The 21,838-nt window shown below is 46.7% G+C and overlaps 11 protein-coding genes across 11 annotated transcripts; 5 read left to right on the plus strand and 6 right to left on the minus strand.

The window, feature by feature from the left end:
• Window positions 1-304: 304 nt before the first annotated feature.
• Window positions 305-2,098, minus strand: GLAREA_07044 (NAD(P)-binding Rossmann-fold containing protein; the record flags this gene model as incomplete). The annotated part of the gene is made up of 8 exons (XM_008080992.1): window positions 305-333; window positions 384-465; window positions 520-578; window positions 628-670; window positions 718-827; window positions 876-1,355; window positions 1,414-1,721; window positions 1,797-2,098. The coding sequence occupies 8 exons, from the start codon at window positions 2,096-2,098 to the stop codon at window positions 305-307; spliced, it is 1,413 nt and encodes a 470-aa protein (XP_008079183.1).
• Window positions 2,099-2,743: 645 nt separating this feature from the next.
• GLAREA_07045 (NAP-like protein) lies at window positions 2,744-4,164 on the minus strand (the record flags this gene model as incomplete). Its single annotated transcript, XM_008080993.1, has 5 exons — window positions 2,744-2,794; window positions 2,843-3,165; window positions 3,219-3,923; window positions 3,982-4,061; window positions 4,124-4,164. The coding sequence occupies 5 exons, from the start codon at window positions 4,162-4,164 to the stop codon at window positions 2,744-2,746; spliced, it is 1,200 nt and encodes a 399-aa protein (XP_008079184.1).
• Window positions 4,165-4,619: 455 nt separating this feature from the next.
• GLAREA_07046 (Calcium ATPase, transmembrane M) lies at window positions 4,620-9,452 on the plus strand (the record flags this gene model as incomplete). Its single annotated transcript, XM_008080994.1, has 17 exons — window positions 4,620-5,276; window positions 5,441-5,791; window positions 5,841-5,975; window positions 6,026-6,092; window positions 6,143-6,274; window positions 6,320-7,251; window positions 7,303-7,459; window positions 7,507-7,839; window positions 7,891-7,973; window positions 8,021-8,155; window positions 8,206-8,438; window positions 8,489-8,612; window positions 8,665-8,710; window positions 8,763-8,913; window positions 8,961-9,019; window positions 9,065-9,109; window positions 9,163-9,452. 17 exons carry the CDS (start codon window positions 4,620-4,622, stop codon window positions 9,450-9,452), a joined length of 3,930 nt encoding a protein of 1,309 aa, XP_008079185.1.
• A 311-nt stretch (window positions 9,453-9,763) lies between these two features.
• GLAREA_07047 (S-adenosyl-L-methionine-dependent methyltransferase) lies at window positions 9,764-11,004 on the plus strand (the record flags this gene model as incomplete). Its single annotated transcript, XM_008080995.1, has 5 exons — window positions 9,764-9,773; window positions 9,823-10,183; window positions 10,238-10,442; window positions 10,493-10,747; window positions 10,807-11,004. 5 exons carry the CDS (start codon window positions 9,764-9,766, stop codon window positions 11,002-11,004), a joined length of 1,029 nt encoding a protein of 342 aa, XP_008079186.1.
• A 597-nt stretch (window positions 11,005-11,601) lies between these two features.
• Window positions 11,602-11,838, plus strand: GLAREA_07048 (uncharacterized protein; the record flags this gene model as incomplete). The annotated part of the gene is made up of 1 exon (XM_008080996.1): window positions 11,602-11,838. The coding sequence occupies one exon, from the start codon at window positions 11,602-11,604 to the stop codon at window positions 11,836-11,838; it is 237 nt and encodes a 78-aa protein (XP_008079187.1).
• Window positions 11,839-12,272: 434 nt separating this feature from the next.
• On the plus strand, window positions 12,273-12,599 carry GLAREA_07049 (uncharacterized protein; the record flags this gene model as incomplete). Its single annotated transcript, XM_008080997.1, has 1 exon — window positions 12,273-12,599. One exon carries the CDS (start codon window positions 12,273-12,275, stop codon window positions 12,597-12,599), a length of 327 nt encoding a protein of 108 aa, XP_008079188.1.
• A 537-nt stretch (window positions 12,600-13,136) lies between these two features.
• GLAREA_07050 (uncharacterized protein) lies at window positions 13,137-13,472 on the minus strand (the record flags this gene model as incomplete). Its single annotated transcript, XM_008080998.1, has 4 exons — window positions 13,137-13,177; window positions 13,232-13,256; window positions 13,309-13,396; window positions 13,450-13,472. The coding sequence occupies 4 exons, from the start codon at window positions 13,470-13,472 to the stop codon at window positions 13,137-13,139; spliced, it is 177 nt and encodes a 58-aa protein (XP_008079189.1).
• A 745-nt stretch (window positions 13,473-14,217) lies between these two features.
• On the plus strand, window positions 14,218-16,076 carry GLAREA_07051 (Protein kinase-like (PK-like); the record flags this gene model as incomplete). Its single annotated transcript, XM_008080999.1, has 3 exons — window positions 14,218-14,942; window positions 14,993-15,184; window positions 15,245-16,076. The coding sequence occupies 3 exons, from the start codon at window positions 14,218-14,220 to the stop codon at window positions 16,074-16,076; spliced, it is 1,749 nt and encodes a 582-aa protein (XP_008079190.1).
• A 512-nt stretch (window positions 16,077-16,588) lies between these two features.
• Window positions 16,589-18,315, minus strand: GLAREA_07052 (uncharacterized protein; the record flags this gene model as incomplete). Its single annotated transcript, XM_008081000.1, has 6 exons — window positions 16,589-17,036; window positions 17,085-17,116; window positions 17,168-17,379; window positions 17,425-17,680; window positions 17,735-18,187; window positions 18,241-18,315. The coding sequence occupies 6 exons, from the start codon at window positions 18,313-18,315 to the stop codon at window positions 16,589-16,591; spliced, it is 1,476 nt and encodes a 491-aa protein (XP_008079191.1).
• A 574-nt stretch (window positions 18,316-18,889) lies between these two features.
• GLAREA_07053 (Class II aaRS and biotin synthetase) lies at window positions 18,890-20,557 on the minus strand (the record flags this gene model as incomplete). Its single annotated transcript, XM_008081001.1, has 5 exons — window positions 18,890-19,096; window positions 19,149-19,517; window positions 19,573-20,082; window positions 20,137-20,369; window positions 20,425-20,557. The coding sequence occupies 5 exons, from the start codon at window positions 20,555-20,557 to the stop codon at window positions 18,890-18,892; spliced, it is 1,452 nt and encodes a 483-aa protein (XP_008079192.1).
• A 402-nt stretch (window positions 20,558-20,959) lies between these two features.
• GLAREA_07054 (P-loop containing nucleoside triphosphate hydrolase) lies at window positions 20,960-21,739 on the minus strand (the record flags this gene model as incomplete). Its single annotated transcript, XM_008081002.1, has 4 exons — window positions 20,960-21,199; window positions 21,254-21,382; window positions 21,480-21,619; window positions 21,685-21,739. 4 exons carry the CDS (start codon window positions 21,737-21,739, stop codon window positions 20,960-20,962), a joined length of 564 nt encoding a protein of 187 aa, XP_008079193.1.
• Between the last annotated feature and the right edge of the window lie 99 nt (window positions 21,740-21,838).

Below are 21,838 nucleotides of genomic sequence, written 5' to 3' on the forward strand. Positions count from 1 at the left end.
GGGTCTCTTGCCTCAGATAAAAAGCATCTGTAGATTGATTTCAAAAGCGTCGGAAATAAGATTCGGAACCCCTTTAGCGACGATCTACTAGGTTTCAATACATCGTCCGTGAAGGAAGACTACATTAAACAGAGCTTATGTGTAGAAAGCGCATACTTTTTATACGCCTAAATTAATAATGAAGGTCTCTATCAGACAACCCCTGTGTGTTGAAGGGTTTTATGAACATTTTCCAATGACGCCTACCTGCTCCTGTTGAATGCAGCCATCCATATACTCATTCCCAAGATACACCACTTTAGACTTAATAAAGGATACGAACAGCAATTTTCGCTAAACAAATATCAGCTGGAGAAACCAGAACGAGGGCCGAAAACACTTACAACTCAAGCCTTCCAGTGCATCAGAAATATCTTTCAAATCACTGGTACGGACATCGCTGACGTCGGCCATGAGATAAGCAACCTGTGCTTGTTAGCTCTGGAAAAAAAAATTGATTGATAATAGGTTCAAACTCACATCTCCCTTACTATCCGTAGTCTGCTTGTCCACGTTATGGTCACCGAGAATCTCGTTGACTGGTTTTTATTAGAGACATTATAATAAGCGCTCTTACAAAGTGCTTACCTTTTCTCAAAACACCAGGAACATTTTGATGAATGTAAATAACCTAAAACGGTCAGTTTTACTCCGCTTTGAGTCCATGGCCTGACTCACCCTAGCGTGATTCGACTCATCTAATGTGAGAGAGCGAAGATTGACCTCAGGAAAGTTGACAGCGCCTAAAGTCACACCAGAGTTAATGTACCTGACAAGAGCTCCAGCAACTATCAACTGTTAGACTACAATATCGAAAATTGCATCAAGTGGCTTACCTTCTACACCAATTGCACTTTGTGCCTCCTCAGTACTTCCACCAATATGTGGTGACAGAATTACATTCTTGAGACTGCGAAGATCCTCGCCCCACGAATTTAAGCTGTTGTTGAAGTAATCCCCGTTTCCTCCTGGTTCGTTTGGATAAACATCGAGAGCCGCTCCAGCAATAATGCCGTTGCGAGAAGCGTTGATCAGCGCTGGAATATCCACAACTGAACCTCGACTGGCATTGATTAAGTAACTTCCTTTCTTCATCTGTTCAAACTGCGCAGCTCCAATCATGTTTTCCGTTTCTGGCAATTCAGGAACATGTAAGGTAACGAAGTCTGCCTTGTTCAAGAGGTCATTGAGTGTAGGGACCTGAGTCGAAGTTCCCATTGCCATGAGGTTGACAACATCATAGTAAACGACGCTCATGCCCATTGACTCGGCAAGGACCGAAAGTTGCGATCCGATATGTCCGTAACCAACAATACCTTTAGGAAGTCAATACCTAGCATTCGATAATCTAGCAACCAGGGTGCGAGGACTGACCTAAGGTTTTGCCCCTGATTTCCCAACATTTTGCGCTCACTTTATTCCAGATACCATTGTGCAACTCGTTTGAACGATCACCAAGTTGTCTGGCGAGCACGATAATTTCACCAATTACCAATTCCGCAACACTCCTTGAGTTTGCGAATGGACTATTGAACACTGCAATTCCTTGCTTTGCAGCATAATTGAGATTGACCTGGTTGGTTCCAATGCAGAAACAACCGACGACAATCAAGTTTTTTGCCTCACGAAGAACTTTCTCGGTGAGTTTTGTTTTTGATCTGATTCCGATGACGTGAACGTCGCTTTGGGTGGTGTAGTTAGTAAAACGTGATACAAAATTTTGGCTATGGAGGGGTGATGTTTGCCCCGCGACCTACCGGATCTTTTCGATCAATTGATCTTCTGGCAACGAGCTTTTCACAGATTCGACTTGGTAACCCTGCCCGGAGAGAATGTCCTTTCCGCTCTGGTTGACGTTTTCTAGAAGCAGAATTTTGATATCCGTGGTGTTGAAAGGCTTCAGCAATTTAGGAACGGTGTTCGTGCGAGTGAGACTCCCAAATCCGCCTGGTGGAGTTTGAAAAGTCGCAGTTGGGGAGGTAGAGACACTCATTTGCGGCGGTATCGACATGTTAGCAAACTTCGTTGAGAGAGCGATCTCATTCTCCTGCGTAGCCATAATTATTGCACGTTTGTTGTATTGGAAATGGGAAATTTGTATGTGAATAATGAGTCAGTTCCTGCTTGAAGATTTCTTCGCGTCTTAGATGATGGCGTCAGGTCAGGCGAAGACTTTAAAACCACACCGAAGCACGGGGCCACCAGCCTCACCCTGCGGATTCATCGGAGACCGATTTAAACCCCCACATCCACACAGAACTTGATGTTCACTGCCAGGCCAGGTCAAAATATATGAAATATGATTAGCAACTCGGAATCATGGTTATGTAGTCTCATTTAATTTTCCTATTAAGAAAGATCACGGAATCTTAGCTCTCATGTGGGTTTGCCAACGCTTTTCGATTTAACATCTACGGAGAACGCCTATACGATATTTGCATGTATGTAAAAATGCAGTAACAACCACAAGAGAACAGCACTGAGGCTTCGGAAAGCAGATTAGTCTAGAACAAGGAAAAGAGAGATCGGTCATCCATCCATCATGCTAGCAGATAACACCTATGCAAGTCCGTAAACATTTCTTCAAATTAAATGTCCCGCATCATTGACGTGCTGGATGGTTGTGTTGCGTGTGAGGCAAGACCCGCGATAAGACGGGATAGTCAGAGGTCGGTCGGTAATCCACGAACTACAAATTGGCGCCCTAGCTTTGCTTGCACTCAGCGGCCTCTTGCTTTGGTTTCGCTGCATCATCCTAATAGAGGTCAGTCAACTCCTATGTCTGGGGAACATCGAATCTTACATCGTCCTCAGACTCCTCTTCGTCATCGTGATCTTCGCTCTCGTCCTCATCATCGTCATCATCGTCTTCGAAATCGTTCTCATCGAGTTCATCATCATCGAGTTCTTCAAATTGAAGAGCCTCACCAGTGAACCAATCAATGGCACGAGGAATAAGCTTTTCCTTAATATCCTCGCCAAGTTGGTAATCAAGCTCGAGACGCTCCTCAATATCGCTTGCTGCATCATCGTCGTCCTCCTCAGTTGGTGCTTTCGGTGGCGAGAAGAAGTTGAAAAATGACTCTGTTGGCACAGTCTTCTTGACCACACGAGTCTGCTTGGTGTCTGCCGGAAAACATTAGTCAAGTAAATCTTTAAGTAGGTGAAGTTTTGCCTACTCTTGTTGCGCTGTTTCTTGCTCTCAACGCGAACTGTCAAGTCCTTGCCAGCTTTCCAATCAATCTTAGAACCCTCCGCGTGGTCGTAAATAAAGTCTCCTCCATAACCACTCTCATTTTGGTAGAAGTAGGTCTTTGTGATGGTCTTGTTCGTGAAGAACTCGTTCTCACCAAATTGGAAGATCAAACGGAAGCCAGGCTTATCGAGATACTCCATCTGAACGTCGACAAGGTCTTTCAGGGCGGCCTCATCTCTATCAGTGATCATCTCCGCAAGGGAAACTTGGTTCTTCATGGCGGAAAGCCAGAATTCTGGAATACCCTTGACATCAACAGCAGACTCCTCTTCTTTCTCAGCTGGATCCGACTCGCTTGGCTCCTCATCCTCTTCGCCCGCCTTAATCTCCTCTGCGGTTGGCTCAGCAGCACCATTGACGATCTGAGCACGCTTCTGGTAGAGTGGGGTGAATTTTGCGAAGTACTTCTTTTCTAATTCGAGCACCTCCTCCTGGAATTCGGCCTCAAGTTTTGAGTGCTCCTTTTGCACACCTTTCAGGCCTGCGACACGGCGGCGGACTGGGGCTGGAAGCGATTCGACGTATCCGGAGGATCTGCCAACGAGTGAACCAAGCTTTCCTTGGATCATTTGGACGAGCTTTGGGTTTTGGGCAAAAATTGAGGCGGCGGCGGCGCGGTCAAACTCCTCTATTTGAATAGTTAGCGAATGACATGAACCGGTGAGGGGCAAAAGTGATTTACATACCTTCTTTGATTGTGCCTACGCCAGGCTGCTGGGCGTGTGATGAGATGGGAGCATTGTTGGCGGGAGTATTTTGAGGAGTTCTGCAGTTGACTGTTAGTTTTGGCTTGCGTTCGTGGCACTGGTGAGGGGTCGTAAAACTCACGGGGCGGTTTGGAGATTTTGTTTCTTGGGAATTTCCGACATATTGCTAAAATCTATCGACCGAGATCGAGGACAAGGTCGACTGAGGGAAAGAGGAAAAGTGCTTGATGCTGGAGACAAAGAGCGTCGGGGCGCGATTTGTGGTGAAAAAGTAGGAAGGATGTCTAGTATTTGGATGGATCAATACTTGAAGTTGTTGAGCAAATCCATTTTTGTTAGCCTGGTAGCGCGGCAAGGGTTAGATTCACCCCGCGTGCGCGATAGGCCCACGGCAGGGCAGAACCCGATAAGGCAAGGCTTTAGAAGGGCGACGGACCGCACGCCGAAGCTACCCTCGACCTAGCTACCATACTGCTCCGTCATTATCGTAAATATTCTCAGACGGGTTTCTCAGAGCGAGCAGCCGGGTTTTCGTTTCATTCACAACAACAATGCCAACATTGTATATATAGCCAACGATTCGATGCGCTTAGAGCGTGTCACACCATTATTTCAACATGGATACTACAAATGAGATCCCCATCAATCGGGCTCGACGGAGCAGCTCGCAAACCCACACCTCTGCTAGACCTATTCGCGCCAATGCCGGACAGTTACACAGACGAGATTCGAATATGTCGACCACTAGTTTTCTCGATGAGGTTGAGATGGCCCAGGACGAGATGTTTTCTGGGCCAATGGGTGAAAGCGTTCCTACGAGCATCTCATCCTTTGCCCATCGACGACACCGAGCGGATTCGACTGCAAGCTTCACTTACTACCAGGAGGGTCAGGAACAAGATTTAACACATCCACCGGAGTATGATGCTGTCATTTTAGACGACGAGTCCGAGCTGGCATTTGGTGAGGACGATTCGTCCGCTGATCTAGAATCTGGCGAGCTATCTACAATGAGAAGGACTTCTTCTGGCCTATCTACTGCATCCGTACATGATCAGCTTCTCCGGAGCGACAGTGGACATAGAAGTGCAGACGGCAGTGATTATGGGGAAGGAGGACGGACAAGCCAAAAGATATACATCGTCACGGAGGACTTGACAATAGTGATTGCAGGGTTTCGCACTTCGAAGATTGGTTTTGCAATATATACAACGATATCCATTCTGACATTCGGACTTGCCTATCTGCTACTGCGTTGGTTGCCTCGATGGCAAGTACGTCTTGTTGGCCGCCCTTGTCATCTGCGAAATTGTAGCTGGGTAGTAATTGAGGTTAGTTGCGAAGCCCCGAACAACTGCTGGATGCTACCTCGTAATCTCGAGCTTGCTATCTTCTCTGTTCTACTTGTGTTTTAACAGAACTCAGCTGATAGATCTAGAATCAATGGGGAGAGTTTGTTGTCCAGGATATCGATTCGGAGGAATATGGCCGGTCCTTGTCCACTGTCTTTGGTGCGCAAGATAAACGATTTGTCCTTTCTTATGAAGATGACGATGACCCCGCTATCGACACTCTTCGTCTACTTGACTATAGATATATGCGATTCTCATATCATCCACTGAAGGATAAATTTGTGTTAATTAACAGCTGGAAAGATCCAATGTGGACAAATGTGAAGACCATGCGCACTGGCATCGATGGCGAAGAAAAAGAAAGCCGAGAACTTGTCTTTGGAAAGAACTTGATAGATATTAAGCAGAAAACTATTCCACAGCTTTTGGTAGACGAGGTACGACAGTGCAAAACCTTGTCCGGATTTATTGCTTATTAATGTTTAGGCTTTTCACCCTTTCTACGTTTTTCAGATTGCAAGTCTCATCTTATGGTCCGTCGACGAGTACTATTACTATGCTGCATGTATCTTCGCTATATCTCTCGTGAGCATCACTACTACGCTAATCGAAACCCGCTCGGTCAGTATCGACTCCTTCAGTATTCTGTAGTCAGAACTAACGTGTGGCAGACGATGAAGAGACTGAGAGAAATATCTCGCTTTGAGTGTGATGTTCGTGTTCTCCGCAATTCTTTTTGTAGGTCTACTTGGCTCTGATTGTGTGTTTATACCTAATAGCCTTGTTAGGGCGTTATGTCCCTTCAAGCGAACTCGTACCAGGTGATGTATACGAAGTCACCGACCCTGCTCTAACTCAGTTTCCTTGCGACAGTATATTGCTCGCTGGGGATTGTATTGTCAACGAGAGCATGCTCACAGGTAAGATCTCAACCCCTAATTCAAAGATCTCGCTCATATAGATAGGCGAATCTGTCCCTGTTTCCAAAGTGCCAGCTACAGATGACTCGCTACGGTCACTCAATTTAGCTGCATCATCTATTGCTCCCGAGCTTGCCCGACATTTCTTGTTCTGTGGCACAAAGATCGTTCGCGCGAGGCGGCCTCAAGATGACAAGGACGATGAGGCTGTAGCATTAGCTATGACCGTCAGAACGGGCTTCAATACTACCAAGGGAGCCCTTGTTCGCTCTATGCTTTTCCCCAAGCCTTCTGGATTCAAGTTCTACCGGGATTCGTTCCGTTATATATCTGTCATGGGAGGTATCGCAGCTGTTGGATTCGTCGCCTCCTTTGTCAACTTTGTGCGTTTGCATATAGCCTTCCACTTGATTATTGTGAGAGCTCTGGATCTCATCACTATCGTGGTTCCACCTGCTCTTCCGGCCACTTTAACAATCGGCACAAACTTTGCACTTTCACGGCTAAGAAAGAAAGAGATCTACTGTATTAGTCCACAGAGGGTAAATGTAGGTGGGAAATTGGATATCGTCTGCTTCGATAAGACAGGCACACTTACGGAAGACGGCTTGGATGTTCTTGGTGTACGAGTAGCACAAAAGCCCTCCAACCGGTTCAGCGATATACTACCGGATCCACTTTCGTTACTTCCAGGCGCTGCATATGAGCGGGATCCTACAGTGGTCTACGATAGTCACAAGGCTGCACTTTACACAATGGCAACCTGCCATTCCCTGCGAGTAGTTGACGGCGAGTTAGTGGGTGATCCTCTCGACCTCAAAATGTTCAATTTCACTGGATGGTCATTCGAAGAGGGCGAGCAACGGTCTGGCGATGGTGATGATGAGGAGCAAGGCGGCATAACTCCATCTATTGCAAGACCGCCTCCTGGTATGGAATACGACCTGGATGATAACGAAGGTCAACAGAACACAAACGTAAGTGAAGTTAGCTTGGTACCATTTTATGATGCTCATATCTTGCCACAGAGCTCTCCTATAGAACTGGGTATTCTGAAGTCTTTTGAGTTCGTATCCCAGCTGCGTCGGGCCAGTGTCGTTGTACGGAACTTTGGTTCTCAGGGATGCGACGTGTACGTCAAAGGCGCCCCAGAATGTATGAAGGAGATATGTCGGGCTGATAGCTGTATGTATTTCTGGTCCACTGCGCGATGTCTATTAATTCCCTTTTAGTTCCGAACGACTACGAAGAGCTACTCTCATATTATACGCACCGTGGTTTCCGCGTTATCGCTTGCGCCACAAAGCATATCAAGAAACTCAACTGGGTTAAAGTTCAGAAGATGCGGCGTGACGAAGCAGAGTCCGAGCTCGACTTTTTGGGCTTCATCATTTTCGAGAACAAACTGAAGCCAACCACAGCCGGAGTTCTAGATGAACTTACCGAGGCAGGCATCAGAAAGGTGATGTGTACCGGAGACAACATCCTCACCGCTATCAGCGTCGCAAGGGAGTGTAACTTGATAGATAAGACTGCTCATTGTTTTGTGCCTCATTTTATTGAAGGTAGGATGAACTCAAATCTCTTGGTGTGACGGTCATTAACCTATTCAACAGGCAATTTTACTGATCCAAACGCTCGGCTTTCCTGGGAGAGTATTGATAATAGCATATACACGCTTGATGAAAACACTTTAACGGTAGGTCACCTGTGTCATCTTTCGTAACCTGACTGACAGAATTCAAGCCTTTGCCTCCACCTGTGGATGGAGACGCGTCACTGCCATACGATATTGCTAACTTGAGGAACTATTCCTTAGCCGTCAGTGGCGATGTATTTCGCTGGGTTGTTGACTTTGCTCCTCCCAATGTGTTGAAAAGAGTAAGTTAACGTGAACGATGCTCTAACTCTTGGTAACTAACGCACCTTAGATGCTTGTTTGTGGGCAAGTATTCGCGCGAATGTCGCCAGATGAGAAACATGAACTCGTCGAGAAGCTACAAAGTATCGATTACTGCTGTGGATTCTGTGGTGATGGGGCGAATGATTGTGGTGCCTTGAAAGCAGCAGACGTGGGAATATCTCTCTCCGAGGCTGAGGCATCCGTTGCTGCACCATTTACAAGCCGAGTTTTCGATATAACATGTGTTCCGGACGTCATACGGTGGGTACTTGTCGTTGGAATGATGGATTTTTGCTGACTTTTTCAATTAGGGAGGGTCGGGCAGCGCTGGTCACCAGTTTCAGTTGCTTCAAGTACATGAGTCTCTACTCGGCGATACAGTTCACATCTGTTAGCTTCCTCTACGCCTCGGCATCGAACCTCGGTGATTTCCAGGTAAGCATCCAGCTCCGCCCTAGCTGGTAGTTAAACTAAACCCTGGTGTTAGTTTCTATTCATTGATCTTGCCTTGATCTTGCCAATCGCGATCTTTAGTAAGCAAAAAGTCCAGATTTAACGACACTAGTAGACTAACCAAAAGTGCAGTGGGATGGAGCGGGCCTTTTCCAATACTGAGCCAAAAGCGTCCAACGGCGAACCTCGTTTCGAGGAAGGTGTTAACTCCCTTGCTTGGACAGATTGCTATCTGCATCCTCATTCAAGCTGTGGCATTTCAAGCTGTTCAGAAACAGCCCTGGTACGTACTAAGTTACGTTGGCGTTTTTCGAAGCTAACGTCAGTTAGGTACATTCCACCAAAGCTGAACCATGAGAAGTCGAATGTTCTAAATTCTCAAAACACGAGTTTGTTCTTAGTGTCGTGCTTCGAATATATTTTATCCGGTATAGTTCTGAGTGTAGGGCCACCGTTCCGGCAGTCGATGGGCCAAAATTGTGAGTTTTCTAATCTTTTATGTCCGCTCATGGCCTAGCTAACGGAATGGAAGTGCCGTTTGTTGTTACTATCGTTGTAGCATTATTGTTTACCTCGTACATGCTTTTTGACCCATCCGAAGGACTGGCACGATTCATGCAATTAACGCCAATGACATGGGATTTCAAAACATTTTTGCTTGTTCTAGGAGTTGGATACATTGCGGTGGCTTGGACGTTGGAACATCACGTTTTACCACGACTCGCGAAATACTTGGGTCAAATCAAAACATCAGTAACAGGGAAAGCCAAAGTACGGAAACAGTACAAGGTCATCCTATCCGAGATGCAGGAGTTACGGTAAAGAAGGACTGTTTGTTATAGATAAGGACTTGTATGATAGATTTAAAAGTACAATGCTGAAAATAAACCCATCCGTTGAATATACTGTTATTGTTGTGCCTATTCGAAAATGCCGTGACGCATGTTCAAAATCTCCGTGGTTGAACTACGGCTAGCGACAAGTCTAGAATGAGATGATAGATTGATAGGGACCATGTCCGCTTAGACACTACACAACACAACAACCACGAAAGATTATCAGATCACAACGTACCCAGACACCGACCGACATTTGCCTATTGACTAGTAATTTAAGCGTATCCAAAAATCACAATGAATTACGGTACTTCGCGCCCTCAAAACGTGACCATCCCCATGTTGACACACCGTAGATTGGATCCTCGACGGCGGCTACCTTCCCTCAGCTCTCATACGCGTGGGAATCCGTCGTCAGCTGGCAGATCGTATCAGGATCATTCACACTACATCTCTTAGCGATGCCTACGAGAAGAAAATGAAATACGTAGAGCTTTTGCGCTCGCGTCCGATTGCCATTGAGACTGCGGCGGCGAACGAGCAGCATTATGAGGTTGGTACCGGCGTGCTTCAGGCTTGTCTGGGTCCGAGAATGAAGTATAGTTGTGCGCTGTATGAGAAGGGAAGTGAGACTTTGGGGGAGGCGGAGGTGAGGATGTTGGAGAAGTATGTGGAGAGGGCGGGGTTGAAGGATGGGATGAGTATTTTGGATCTTGGGTAAGTTTTATGTGTTTTTCATTTCTTTGAAACATTGTATGCTAATAGATATAGTTGTGGTTGGGGTTCCGGAGCTCTGTATTTTGCGGAAGTTTTCCCAAATTCCAAGGTCACCGCCTTCTCCAACTCCCGAACTCAAAAACTCTACATCGACGAGCAGGCCAAAGCGAAAGGATTCACAAATCTTAACGTAATCACCGGCGATGTAGTAGACTACGAGTTCGAGAAAGAGGCTTTCGACCGTGTGATTTCAATTGAGGTACATGTCACCTGATTCACTCTCAGTCATATTCTAACAGCATAAAACAGTTATTTGAACACATGAAAAACTACGAGTTACTCATGGCGAAAGTTAGTCGAGCACTCAAGCCAGGCGGAAAACTGTTTGTGCATATCTTTGCGCATAAGACTACGCCATATGATTTCGAGGAGGGTTGGATGAGCACCCATTTCTTCTCTGGTGGTACAATGCCCTCAGCGGATTTGTTTCACTTCTTCCAGAAAGACTTGACATTAGAGAAGCAGTGGTGGGTTAACGGCCAGAATTATGCTAAGACTTGTGAGGTAAGATTGCTTTTCTTCTTACATATCTTCGGAAAATTCGAGTGCTAACCTGGATATAGGACTGGCTTTCAAAAATGAACGCACATAAGAAGGAGATTTGGCCACATCTCACGGAGACATATGGTGGAGAGAAGACTGCCATGTGGTTTTACAGATGGCAAATCTTTTACATGGCTTGCGCTGAGCTTTTTGCTTATGAAGGTGGTGATACCTGGGGGGTTACTCACTATCTCTTTGAAAAGCGATCCTCGTCCTAGGCTTGTGGTGGGAGGGCCCACTCGTGAGACAATGCCCCTACACATTGGATGAATATTCATGCTGAGACTAGCTTTGGCGTATACCTGGCTTGTGGGATTTATCAAAAGCCGTAGACTAATAGAACGCCCTGAACATTTCCACATGTGTTTGCTCTGGCACAAGACTCACTTCACTTTGTGAGTAAAACCTCTTTATAGAAACCCTATACTTAGGAGGAAAATTCATCGTGTGATCACATTAGTACCTTGTCTTTTGATTCATTATCACCTTATATGGCTTCCCAAAAAGTACTTAAACCACAGCGATCCCTCAAAATCTCCCAGAAACTTTGCTCTACAATACATACCTACCAAACCTCACCCAGAACCAAATATGATCCTGCAATCACCAGCATTCTCATATAAACTTTCCCCTCCATATCTACCAAACCTCAAACTACGATCCCAACTTTTTTCACACGTCTCAAAACGATGTTTGAAGCACCAGCACTAACTGGCTTCTATGCAGTTGCAGAATACGAAAAGAAAGACGATCTCAAGCGCCAGCTGCGAGCAATCGAATAGGCAATCCAGCTTAAAATAGAAACTTTCGTTTTCATGGGCGAGTTGTCTGAGAGCGAGGATGAGGAGGACAAGACGGATGAGAAGGAGAAGAAGGCTCTCAACGACTTCAAGGATAAGTGGTCCAAGTATTATATGGAGAAGCTTAAAGAGTTCTCGGGGGGTTGTTTTTCTGACGCCAATGCACCGAAAGGGTTTGTGGAGGAATTGAAGGAGTTGATCGACAAAGAGATTCAGCACCAGAAGACGTTAGAATTCGGAAGTACCGAGTAGGAGTATTGAAGTGAGGTTCCTCGGAGTAGCTTGTCTTGGTAACTATTTGGTGGGGGTTACGACGAAGAAACCGAATGTAATGTTAAATAGTGGAAAGTAAGATGGTGATGGTGGCAGAGCTGTGAGAATACCGGGTTTTTAAATGTTTATCTGCTTGGTGTGAAGCGGCTAGAACGAGAAAAGAGACAATTTCTAGACTTATTAACAACATGTTACACTTCTTGCGCAGTCTAACCAGCCATGGGTTGTCGAGCTTTACATTCAACTGAGTTTGCGCGCGGCGCATCTTATATCCCTTCGTGAATCGTGATGAATCACTGGGAAGTATGTGAATCAAAGCCATCTTGCAAGATCTCCTATAAATGCCATCCGCATGCCCACCAAGTCTCGTCTAGAGCTGATTACAATCCCTATATTTCGGAACGCCTACCAAAATGGATTTACCACCAGTCTTTGATCCAGTAGCAAAAGAGCTTCAGCTCCAAAATCTCCAACGCCAGCTTGTAACACTCGAGAACGGATTCACTAAAAATATGAAAGCTCTGTTTGAGTTCAATAAAAACGATCCTAAAGGCCTCCTGAAAACACCTGAGCAAATTGGCAAGGAACTGAAAGACCGCAAGGATGAGTTTTTCGGGATTTGTTGGGACAAGATTGACAAGGTGTGGAAGTGGGGTACTCTCGAGGAGAAGAAAGACCTTCAGAAGGCTATGGAAGCACATATCGACGAGAGCGTGGATGGTATAGGACCGTGGTATTGAGGATGGCTAGAAATGGTGAAACGGAGTTCGCCCTCTAGAGTTGTTTGTTCTGGGGATATTTAGGCATCTTAGTATTGAGAATCAAACGTCGATCGGTGGAAAGAAAACCAGTGGTGTGATGCTCCTAGGACGGGACCAAACAGACTTTGTCATAGAGTCTAGTCAATAGGATGATACTTTGGTTGTGTTGTCCAATGACTTCTCTCGTTGTATACTCCTCCACGATGACACTATCTTCGACCTCAGTGCCGCTCTCGAAACTTATCTGTCAATGTAACCACAGAGTCCGTTCATTGAGCCTTCTAAAACTCAAGCTCCAAGCAGCAGCGCACGCAGTACCGTTCCACCACGATGAAATCACACAAGTCTGAAAAAGAGGATGCTGTTGAAGTATTGAATATTGACACCGTTTCCCAAGTCTATTCACGCGCAAAGCCCTCCCTTCATGACATTCAATCCTTGAATACCAGTTTCTTCTTGATAATCAAACAACTCCACCGACCCAGACGGATGTACCACTTCGATATCTCGACGTACTCAATGATCCCATGGATGTTTCCAACCCAGTAATACGGGTCCTAAATAGAATTAGTATTCGTATTCGAGTCAATTCGCGAATCGGTGTTGTCTACCGTCTTTCTTGGCTCTGTACATCAACTGTAACCTCATTAGCTTCCCAATCCCTTCCCAATGGCCACACACAACTCACAAAGAACCACATGCTCGCTCCCAATCCTGTCGCCATGAATCGATACAGAGGTCGGACGGGTGGAAATTGTGCGTGCGCTCCTGGCTTTCTACTCGGGAGTCAGTCTTGCGTTGCCGACGATTTGGGGTGAAATATGCTCACGGAGGTGTTGTTGGGCCGGCCATGTTGCTTTGTAGACCGTTAGCATTCAGATCACCAATTGAGTGGGTTGACCTACACAGAGAGATTTGTCTATCTGACTGTCGTTGCAAGTGTACGGATATGTCCTGTCGCGATATGAGCTTCTTGATTCGAGGAGTTGCGGAACATCCGGTTTCATGTAATTCCGCTCCGGCGCAGCTCGTGATGCTTGTTCTTTGTGGGGCAGTAAAGCGGCGGGCTCTTGGTACCGTAACCTCACAGTATGGAATTCGTTCTTTCGCTCACCAACGGCCAAATCATGTAATTAACCGTCCGATATATATTTGAGAATAGAAGGAGATTAACATGCTCCCTCTCTTCTCGGCGCAATCAAAAACTCATGTAAGTCATTCAACCACATGGGCTGACGAATCAATCATTCCTGTGAAAAATACCCCCACGTTATGCAGTACGGGAGTGCCGCTCTTTGTCTTCACCGTAGCTCTAGGTCTTGACTCTCCAGAAATATGGGAATACCTTCAATTCCTTTTCGTCTTCCTCACCCACACTTTCATCGGCCAATCGTGATTTGATTGCTACGCATGCAATGTTGGACGCGAAGTTCTCTGTGAACTTAGCTCGCGCCTAATCGAGCTCGCTCGGCCAGGATCTTTCTCTTTCGACCGTCGTTGTCCCTCATTCTTGTCTTGACAATACCAACGCATCGCACTGCAATCCACAGAACACCTTCAACTTCAACCCAAATTGAGAGTGCATTATACCCCCGGTATGGCAGCTACAAGTCCGCAAAGTAATGGCATCTCTCCACGCGCATACGCAGCGCAGCACGCTCGCTCGCCGAGCAGCTTCAAAGGATGTTCGAGAATCACCGACTACGAGATTATGGGCAAGCTAGGAGAGGGTACCTTTGGAGAAGTTCATCGCGCAAGGTCAAAGAGGACTGGAAAGATATTTGCCCTGAAGAAGATTCTTATGCATAATGAGAAGGATGGATTTCCCATAACAGCGCTGCGGGAGATCAAGCTGCTGAAGCTGTTGTCGCATGACAATATTCTCAGGCTAGAAGAAATGTCAGTTGAACCACAGATCACGAAGGACAAGAAGAAGCGCGCGATTATGTATATGGTTACGCCTTATATGGACCACGATCTCTCTGGTTTATTGGAAAACCCGGAAGTGCCAAAATTTACGGAACCTCAGATCAAGTGTTATATGCTACAACTGCTAGAGGGAACGGCCTACTTGCATGATCAGCACATATTGCACAGAGATATGAAGGCGGCCAATCTACTGATCAATAATCAAGGGCTACTACAAATAGCGGATTTTGGATTGGCGCGACATTACCACGAAGATGTGCCTGTCCCGAAAGGTGGTGGAGGCCCTGGACACAGAGAATACACAACGCTGGTCGTGACGAGATGGTATCGGCCGCCGGAATTGCTGCTGGGAATGAAAAAATATACTTCCGCGATAGATTTATGGGGGGTTGGGTAAGCTTTAGTTGCTCTGCGACTAGGTCTGGTGACTAACAATTTGATAGCTGTGTGTTTGGAGAAATGCTTGTTGGGAAGCCAATCCTGGCTGGAGATAGCGACCAGAATCAACTCAAGATCATTTTCGACTTAGTGGGAAGCCCAACAGAGGACACAATGCCACGCTGGAGGTCTTTACCGAATGCGGAAGGCTTGAATGTGCCACCTAGAGCACCAACGCTGTTCCAGCGATTTAGAGAGTAAGTCTAGACTGTTTCTCAAGCTTGCTTGTATAAGTTCTAATACAAACGCTGTGATAGATACGGATCTAGCGCATGCAATCTCCTCCAAGTACTCCTCACCTTGGACTACCAGACACGCTGGAACGCCCTTGATGCTTTACAGCACGAATACTTTAGAACTGAACCTTTACCGGCCAAACCTGGTGATATCCCAATATTCGAGTCATCTCACGAGTTGGATCGTCGTAAGGTGCGAGGACAAAAGGCTGGTCTCCCGCCCGCACCAAAAGGAGGAACTGTTGGAATGGGTCCAACTGGTGGGTGGGGTGGAGCCAACGGCAACCAGGGTGCTGATCATGATGGATCCTACAATTATAACAACAGAAATTACAATCGCCCGCCACCAGTTGGGGGATATCGAAATGGCTTCCATCCACCCCCGGAAGGTGAACGTAGACCCGCATGGCGACGAGGAGACGATCGCCCAGATCCACGAGGCCTGCCCCCACGGCCTCCACCCATGGACTACCTCGATGGTGGCCGTTCCGACCGTCCAGATGGTTATAGATCCCGATCTCGAGAAGTAGATCGACCCCCATTACCCAGAGGCAGAGGTAGTGGTTCCGCAAATATAGACACCTACATTCCTAGCTATGGTCCTGACAGCGGCCGGCCCGAACGGCCAGAACGTCGAGACGACCGTAGACGCCGCGACGACCGCGATGATCGTGGAGAACGGAGACACCACGGTGATCGGGACCGAATTGATTATGATGATCGGAGTCGCAGTGGTAGGACGAGGAGTAGGAGTCGTAGTCCCATACGAGACAGAGAAAGGGACCGGAGAGATAGAGGGTCGGTTGATAGAGAGAGAGACCGAGAGCGGGAAAGAGAGATGTATCGTCGTTGACTTAATTCTAGGCTATGTGGAAAGACTGCTGAGGGATTGGGATTGGCGAATGGGAGGCTGGTCAATGTAATATTGTATTCCGGGACTGGCGTTTGGGGGTTTGGGGAGGTGATATCAATTTGGCTTAGGAATATGGCCTTGCGATGGGTGCTTAAATAGCACTGTCGCGCGAATCTTCCAGGTTGCCTAGGAGAGGAGAACCTTTCCGTGTAGCGGATGAGAATTGAAAATCGTTGGAACTCATGCTTAACAATCCAGTTGCAAGAACTTCGTACCATAAGAGTCGAGCGTTATGATGTCCAGGCGGAGGCTATGTTGTACGCTCGTCTCTGTTTGCGTTCAATTGGACATGATATGACATGCAACACGGTATTTACAAAAATGTATCGACGCATCAGCAACTAAACACCAACAATGCAACGCTAATACACCTTACTCCAATACCCCAATCTACGTGCAAACATGAATAATACTCCCCTCTTACCTCTCCGCTACTACTCTCCTCTCCCCTCTCACCTACCCCTCCTCAGCAACCTCATCCTCCCCCTTAACCCAACAGGCGGACACAACTTCAAAACCTCAAACTCATGATACTTCTCCAAATACGCCCTACCCCTCCTATACAACTTAAGCGCCTGACTCGGATCCTTATGCACGAACTGATGGCCCACATGTCGCATAATACCCGGCGGATCATGATACAACGGGTCAAATACAATAAGGGATTTGGCGCCGTCGGTGGCGCGCTGGATGCCGATGATCGTAAGACTGTGGCCCGGGTGTTGGAAGTAGATGGGTGGGAGCGTAGTGCAGCGAATTTTAGGGTCGTAGTCGGTGCAGCCGGCTGTGAAGTAGGCTTCGATGTGGGCGAAGAGGAGGTCGTGTGCTTTTTGGGGCTTGGGAGTGCCCGAGGGGGAGTCTTTGCGGAGGCGTTTGGGTTTGAAGCCTTGGGCGTCGCAGCTGCGGGTGGTTAGTATGCGGTGGAATGGGTGGGTTCGGGGGGTTTACGCTATCCCGAGTTTGCAGAACATAGCTTGTGCCTGGACAGATCATTAGTAAAGAAATCTGAGTGGAATAATAGAGAGATGTACCTCTGAAGTCCCGATATATTTTCTTGTTCCACGAATACCGCCAGTCTCATCACGGCCTTGTACATTGATTCCTAGGTCCCATGCCATTTCTATATGATCTTGAATCTCGAAGATACTTGGGATCTTGTCTTTCAAGTTATCATGACCCTGTGATTTAACACCGACAATATAAGAACTCAACATCTGGATATTTCGATATCCACAGAAACCGCCTACTCAGTCAATACCAAATCTCGTCTAGCATGGATCCAACTTACCTTCTCTCTTCAATTTCGAAACATGTCTAACAGCCGGATGACACAAAAACGCCCACTCAACACCACGATCCTGCTCCAGCAACTGCTGAAGAACTGGCAAAATTCCCTCCGCTCTATTCGGAGTAACCCTACACCTGCGCAGGTTCCCTTCCTCATCAAACCTCTCCATGACAGCCGTCTCCCCATCCTTTTGAAGCAATTTCACAAGCCAGTCCGGCATCCTCTTCTCGTTGGCATGCGGTCCCAGTTGCGATTTCTTCGTAAATCTTAATATCTGATGATGTATATTACCGAGGAAGGAGTCACTTACTCCTAATCGTTTTCGAGGGGGTTTACTGCTACTCGAGACGCTTCCTTCCCTTGGGCTGTCTGGCATTTTCAACAGGCCTCTCCATGCTTCCTTGGTGCTCGCTTTGCGTTCATCGCTGCTTCGAGGCGGTGGCTCTTCATCGTTGATGTTACGTAGAGCCACTGAGAGTTTTGTTCCAAAAGATGGTTTGGCTTCTGGACTAAGTTTTAGTTTCTTAGAAGTATGGCCTCGGCTGTTTTCATCGCTCGAGTCTTGTTCAAATTCCGCGGTGTGCATCTCTAGATGGCTATCAAATTCGGCTCGGATAAGTTCTTCTCCACATCCCTCCACAGGGCAGGGAAGGAATTGTATTTCCTCATCGCCCCCCGCGCCGATAGAAGCAGCAAGATTAGAGTCATCACGGACAACAAACGGTGAATTGTCGTCTTCGGGATGGTCCGTTTCCATATGTAACTTGGAGATGGTTAGTCAAGGGCGCACGTGAGGTGACAGGGGGTGGGGATTACCAGAATTTGGTACTCGCCGGTCGTCTTGTAGCTGCAGAAGGGACAAGCTATCTCGCTGGTTTCCGCTGTCGCCATAGCTGTCAAGTGCGGTAAGACAAGCAGTTATACAGTAGCTTGTGACGGACGTTTACCACTGCGTGTGTCGTGGTCGACTGGCGCTCGAATCAAACCACGAATCCACCGCGATAGAATTGCAAACGGGGCCAGCTTTGAATCATGCGCATCCCGGCAACAAGTCCGAGTGGTTATTTACCACAAAGCTCCCAGTCTGTCCTCTCCCCACCAAGACACCAATTCCGCAGTGACATATATCGTAAGTATTGGTAAAACGATGTGATTAAGGAGGATCAGAGAAGACTTCCCGTCCAAGTTCGATACATTCGCTTAAGAGTATCCACTTGCCTAGGTATAGGTAGAAACACGACTGATGAATGTGACTGGGCTAGAAGTTTAGAGCATGGCAAGAAACTACACGGGAAAGCCTTTGATCTGTAGTCTTTCAGTGGCATAAGACGTCTAATTTTTTGGGAGTTAAATTCATGGATTGCGCTGAATCTCAAGCATCCAGCTGGCATGCAATCTCATGCGATTTTGCCCAAGCGAGTCTACAACATACACAAATGCTTTTCATGCTTTAGATTAACTGCCATTATACGGCCAATTCTTTGATCTTATCTGCAGCCTCGGACGCACCCGTCGTTGCAGCCGCAGGTGCTTTCTTCGCCTTCTTTGACTTGCCTTGATCCTCCTTTCCCCACGTCGCAGAAGTAGAGTTCTTTGGCAGCTCTTTCGTGAATGGAATGAAGTCAACTGCTCCCGGAAGATACTTTCGAAGAGGTTCTGGTACTTTGAATCCCTGTGATATAGCTGTCAGCATTTATACCACGTACAAGAATTATAATACTTACATCCTCTGTCTGGAAGTTCTCCAATAAGCAGCACAGAGCTCTCTCGGTCGCGCATAGAGTTGAGTTGAGAGCATGTACGTATTTCTTCCTAATCTCAGTCTGTAGCTTGGCCCCAAATCGAATCTCAAGAGCTCTTGACTGGTAATCTGTGCAGTTAGAACAAGACACCAACTCCTTGTACTCTCCCTGGAATGGAAACCAAGCCTCGAGATCATATTTCTTTGCCGCGGCATTGTTCAGAGCTCCAGACACAATAGCGACAACGCGATATGGAACACCCAAAGATTTATAGAATTCTTCTGAATAGTTGATCATCTCGTCGAAAGCTTCCCATGACTTCTCCGGATCAGTCAAGACAAACTGCTCAATCTATTCCATCGGCGGTTAGTACAAGGTCCAAGACACTCTCCAAACTATCACTTACCTTCTCAAACTGATGCACTCGGAAAATACCCCAAGCATCTTTGCCAGCAGAGCCAGCCTCACGTCTATAACAGGAAGAGAACCCGGCATATCTAATTGGTAAATCCTTCGCGACCAACCACTCATCTGCGTGAAACGCAGAAATTGGCTGTTCAGAAGTAGCAATAAGATACTTGTCATTCTGCGGCTCCCCATCAATAACTTTGTACAGCTCCTCATCGAATTGTTCCAGTTGTGCCGTTTTCGCCATATATTCCTTCAACATAAACTGTGGAGTTTGCAATGGTGTATATCCCTTTGAATCTAAGAACTCCAATCCATAGTTTATTAAAGCCTGGTTCAAGAAGACACCCCATTTCTTCAGGAAGTAACCGCGATGTCCAACGACTTTTGCGCCGCGTACAGGATCGTAACCATCTAATCTTGAGAGGACTTCATGATGTGAGAGGCATTCTCGCTTTTCGACCTTTACACCCTCTGGCGCCCAGTCTCTCTGGAGAGCATTGAAATCCTAAATATTCTCAGCTTCTGATCTTCCATGTAAATTGAATACCCATCCACTCACCTCGTTATTCTCTACTGGCACTGAATCATGTACAAAATTTCCAATCGTCTTCAGTTTCTTCTTCAGAAGTAGATCTTTCTCGGCAGCAGATTCGCTAATGGCTTTCTTTTCCTTCTCTAGCTCGGCTTTTTGTGCCACCAAATCAGCAGCATCCTCCTTTGCCTTTTTCCTTGCGCCGATTTGTTTCTGGGTATCATTGATCCTCGTATTCATCTGGGAAACCGAGTATTGTGCTGGCACATGAAAATCAGTCCCAGTCAACAGAGTTGCAGGAAAAGGGAACATTACTTCTTCGGTGATCCTCGTACAAAGCAATTACTTCGTCTACCGCCTCTACTGGAGCATTGCGACGTCTTTGTGACTCCTTGATCAGCTCAGGATTCCCACCCTTCTCAACGATGAAATCAAATATATCGAGCATTTTGGTGTAATTGGGTAGTCTTCGCCGCGAGCTCGAAGGATGACTGTCGGTACTTAAGGTATTACGGCGTGTTGTGTTGACTCAGACCGCGTCTCGAAGTTGAAATGTTCAGCCTTTTCGTTTAGTGGGGGATTAGGATAAACAGGAGTCCGATTAGCATCGCGGGGTCCAGATTGATATCACGTGCCTGTATTATTCCAATGTATTCTCTCTCTTTTTGAACGCTCTCTACCAAGTAGGAACTCGCTGCAGCCCTCAAAGCCATCATATATACGTGTTTGTCTTTAAGAAAGTACCACCCATCATAAAAATCTCCCAGAACGCCGAATAGAAATGTAGACCCAAGACCACGGACGCTGAAGTATCCGAAGGGCAAACGTATAGTCTAGTTCTCTCAATCCTTCACATAACCAAGCACTTGTTGCCTCCTGTTGGCTCATTCGGGTTCTGTGACTTCTCGACTTGACCGATCATGAGTTCAAACGCCTTAGCCACATTCTCATCATATCTTGCCGACGCTTCTGTCCAGGCGCACTGGTACTTCTCGGCCAGCGCCTTGCCCTCCTCTGCTGTAACTTGTCTTTGCTCAGACCTTAAATCACTCTTGTTCCCAACAATGACAATTGGAACCCATTCAGACCCCTTCAATGAGTCAGTTGGGTCGAAGAGAGCCGCTCAGAATGAGACGAAGCTTACCAGATGGTTGAGAATCTTGTCTCTTATCACCTGAACCATCTCAAATGTCTGAGTGGAAGCAACAGAATAGACTAACATATAACCATGAATCCCGATAAAATGCTTTGAATTTAAAATGCTGTACTCGTCCTGATTCCACATTAGCAGTTATTCCCAAAGTTGTTGCGTCACATGTCAGGCAAGCAAGGAAAAGGCAACAAGAAACACAGCAGCAAATCGATCTTACCTGCCCCGCGGTATCAATGATTTCCGTCGCATACTCCTGGCCCTTATGTTTGATAACTTTGCTGAAAGTGTTTTCAATGGTGGGATAATAGCTCTCGACAAAATGGCCGTCCACAAAGCGCACCGTCAGTGACGATTTTCCTGCACCGCATCATAAGCTGTGGTTCGTTCCCCAAGGGGTGTGGCCAACATGGACAGAATCTTACCAACAGAGCGACTGCCGACAATCGCAATCTTCCGCTGTTTGGGTGGAGCTGGCATGATGACTAGTGAAATTTATAAACAGAAATGTCGTGGGGAATAAGCTGGGGGACAGTTCGTGGGGTTTATTATTATGATTTTCGTGTTGTTGTTGGAGCT

Source organism: Glarea lozoyensis (assembly GCF_000409485.1).
Source record: "Glarea lozoyensis ATCC 20868 chromosome Unknown GLAREA14, whole genome shotgun sequence".
In the NCBI taxonomy this organism is placed as follows: domain Eukaryota; kingdom Fungi; phylum Ascomycota; class Leotiomycetes; order Helotiales; family Helotiaceae; genus Glarea; species Glarea lozoyensis.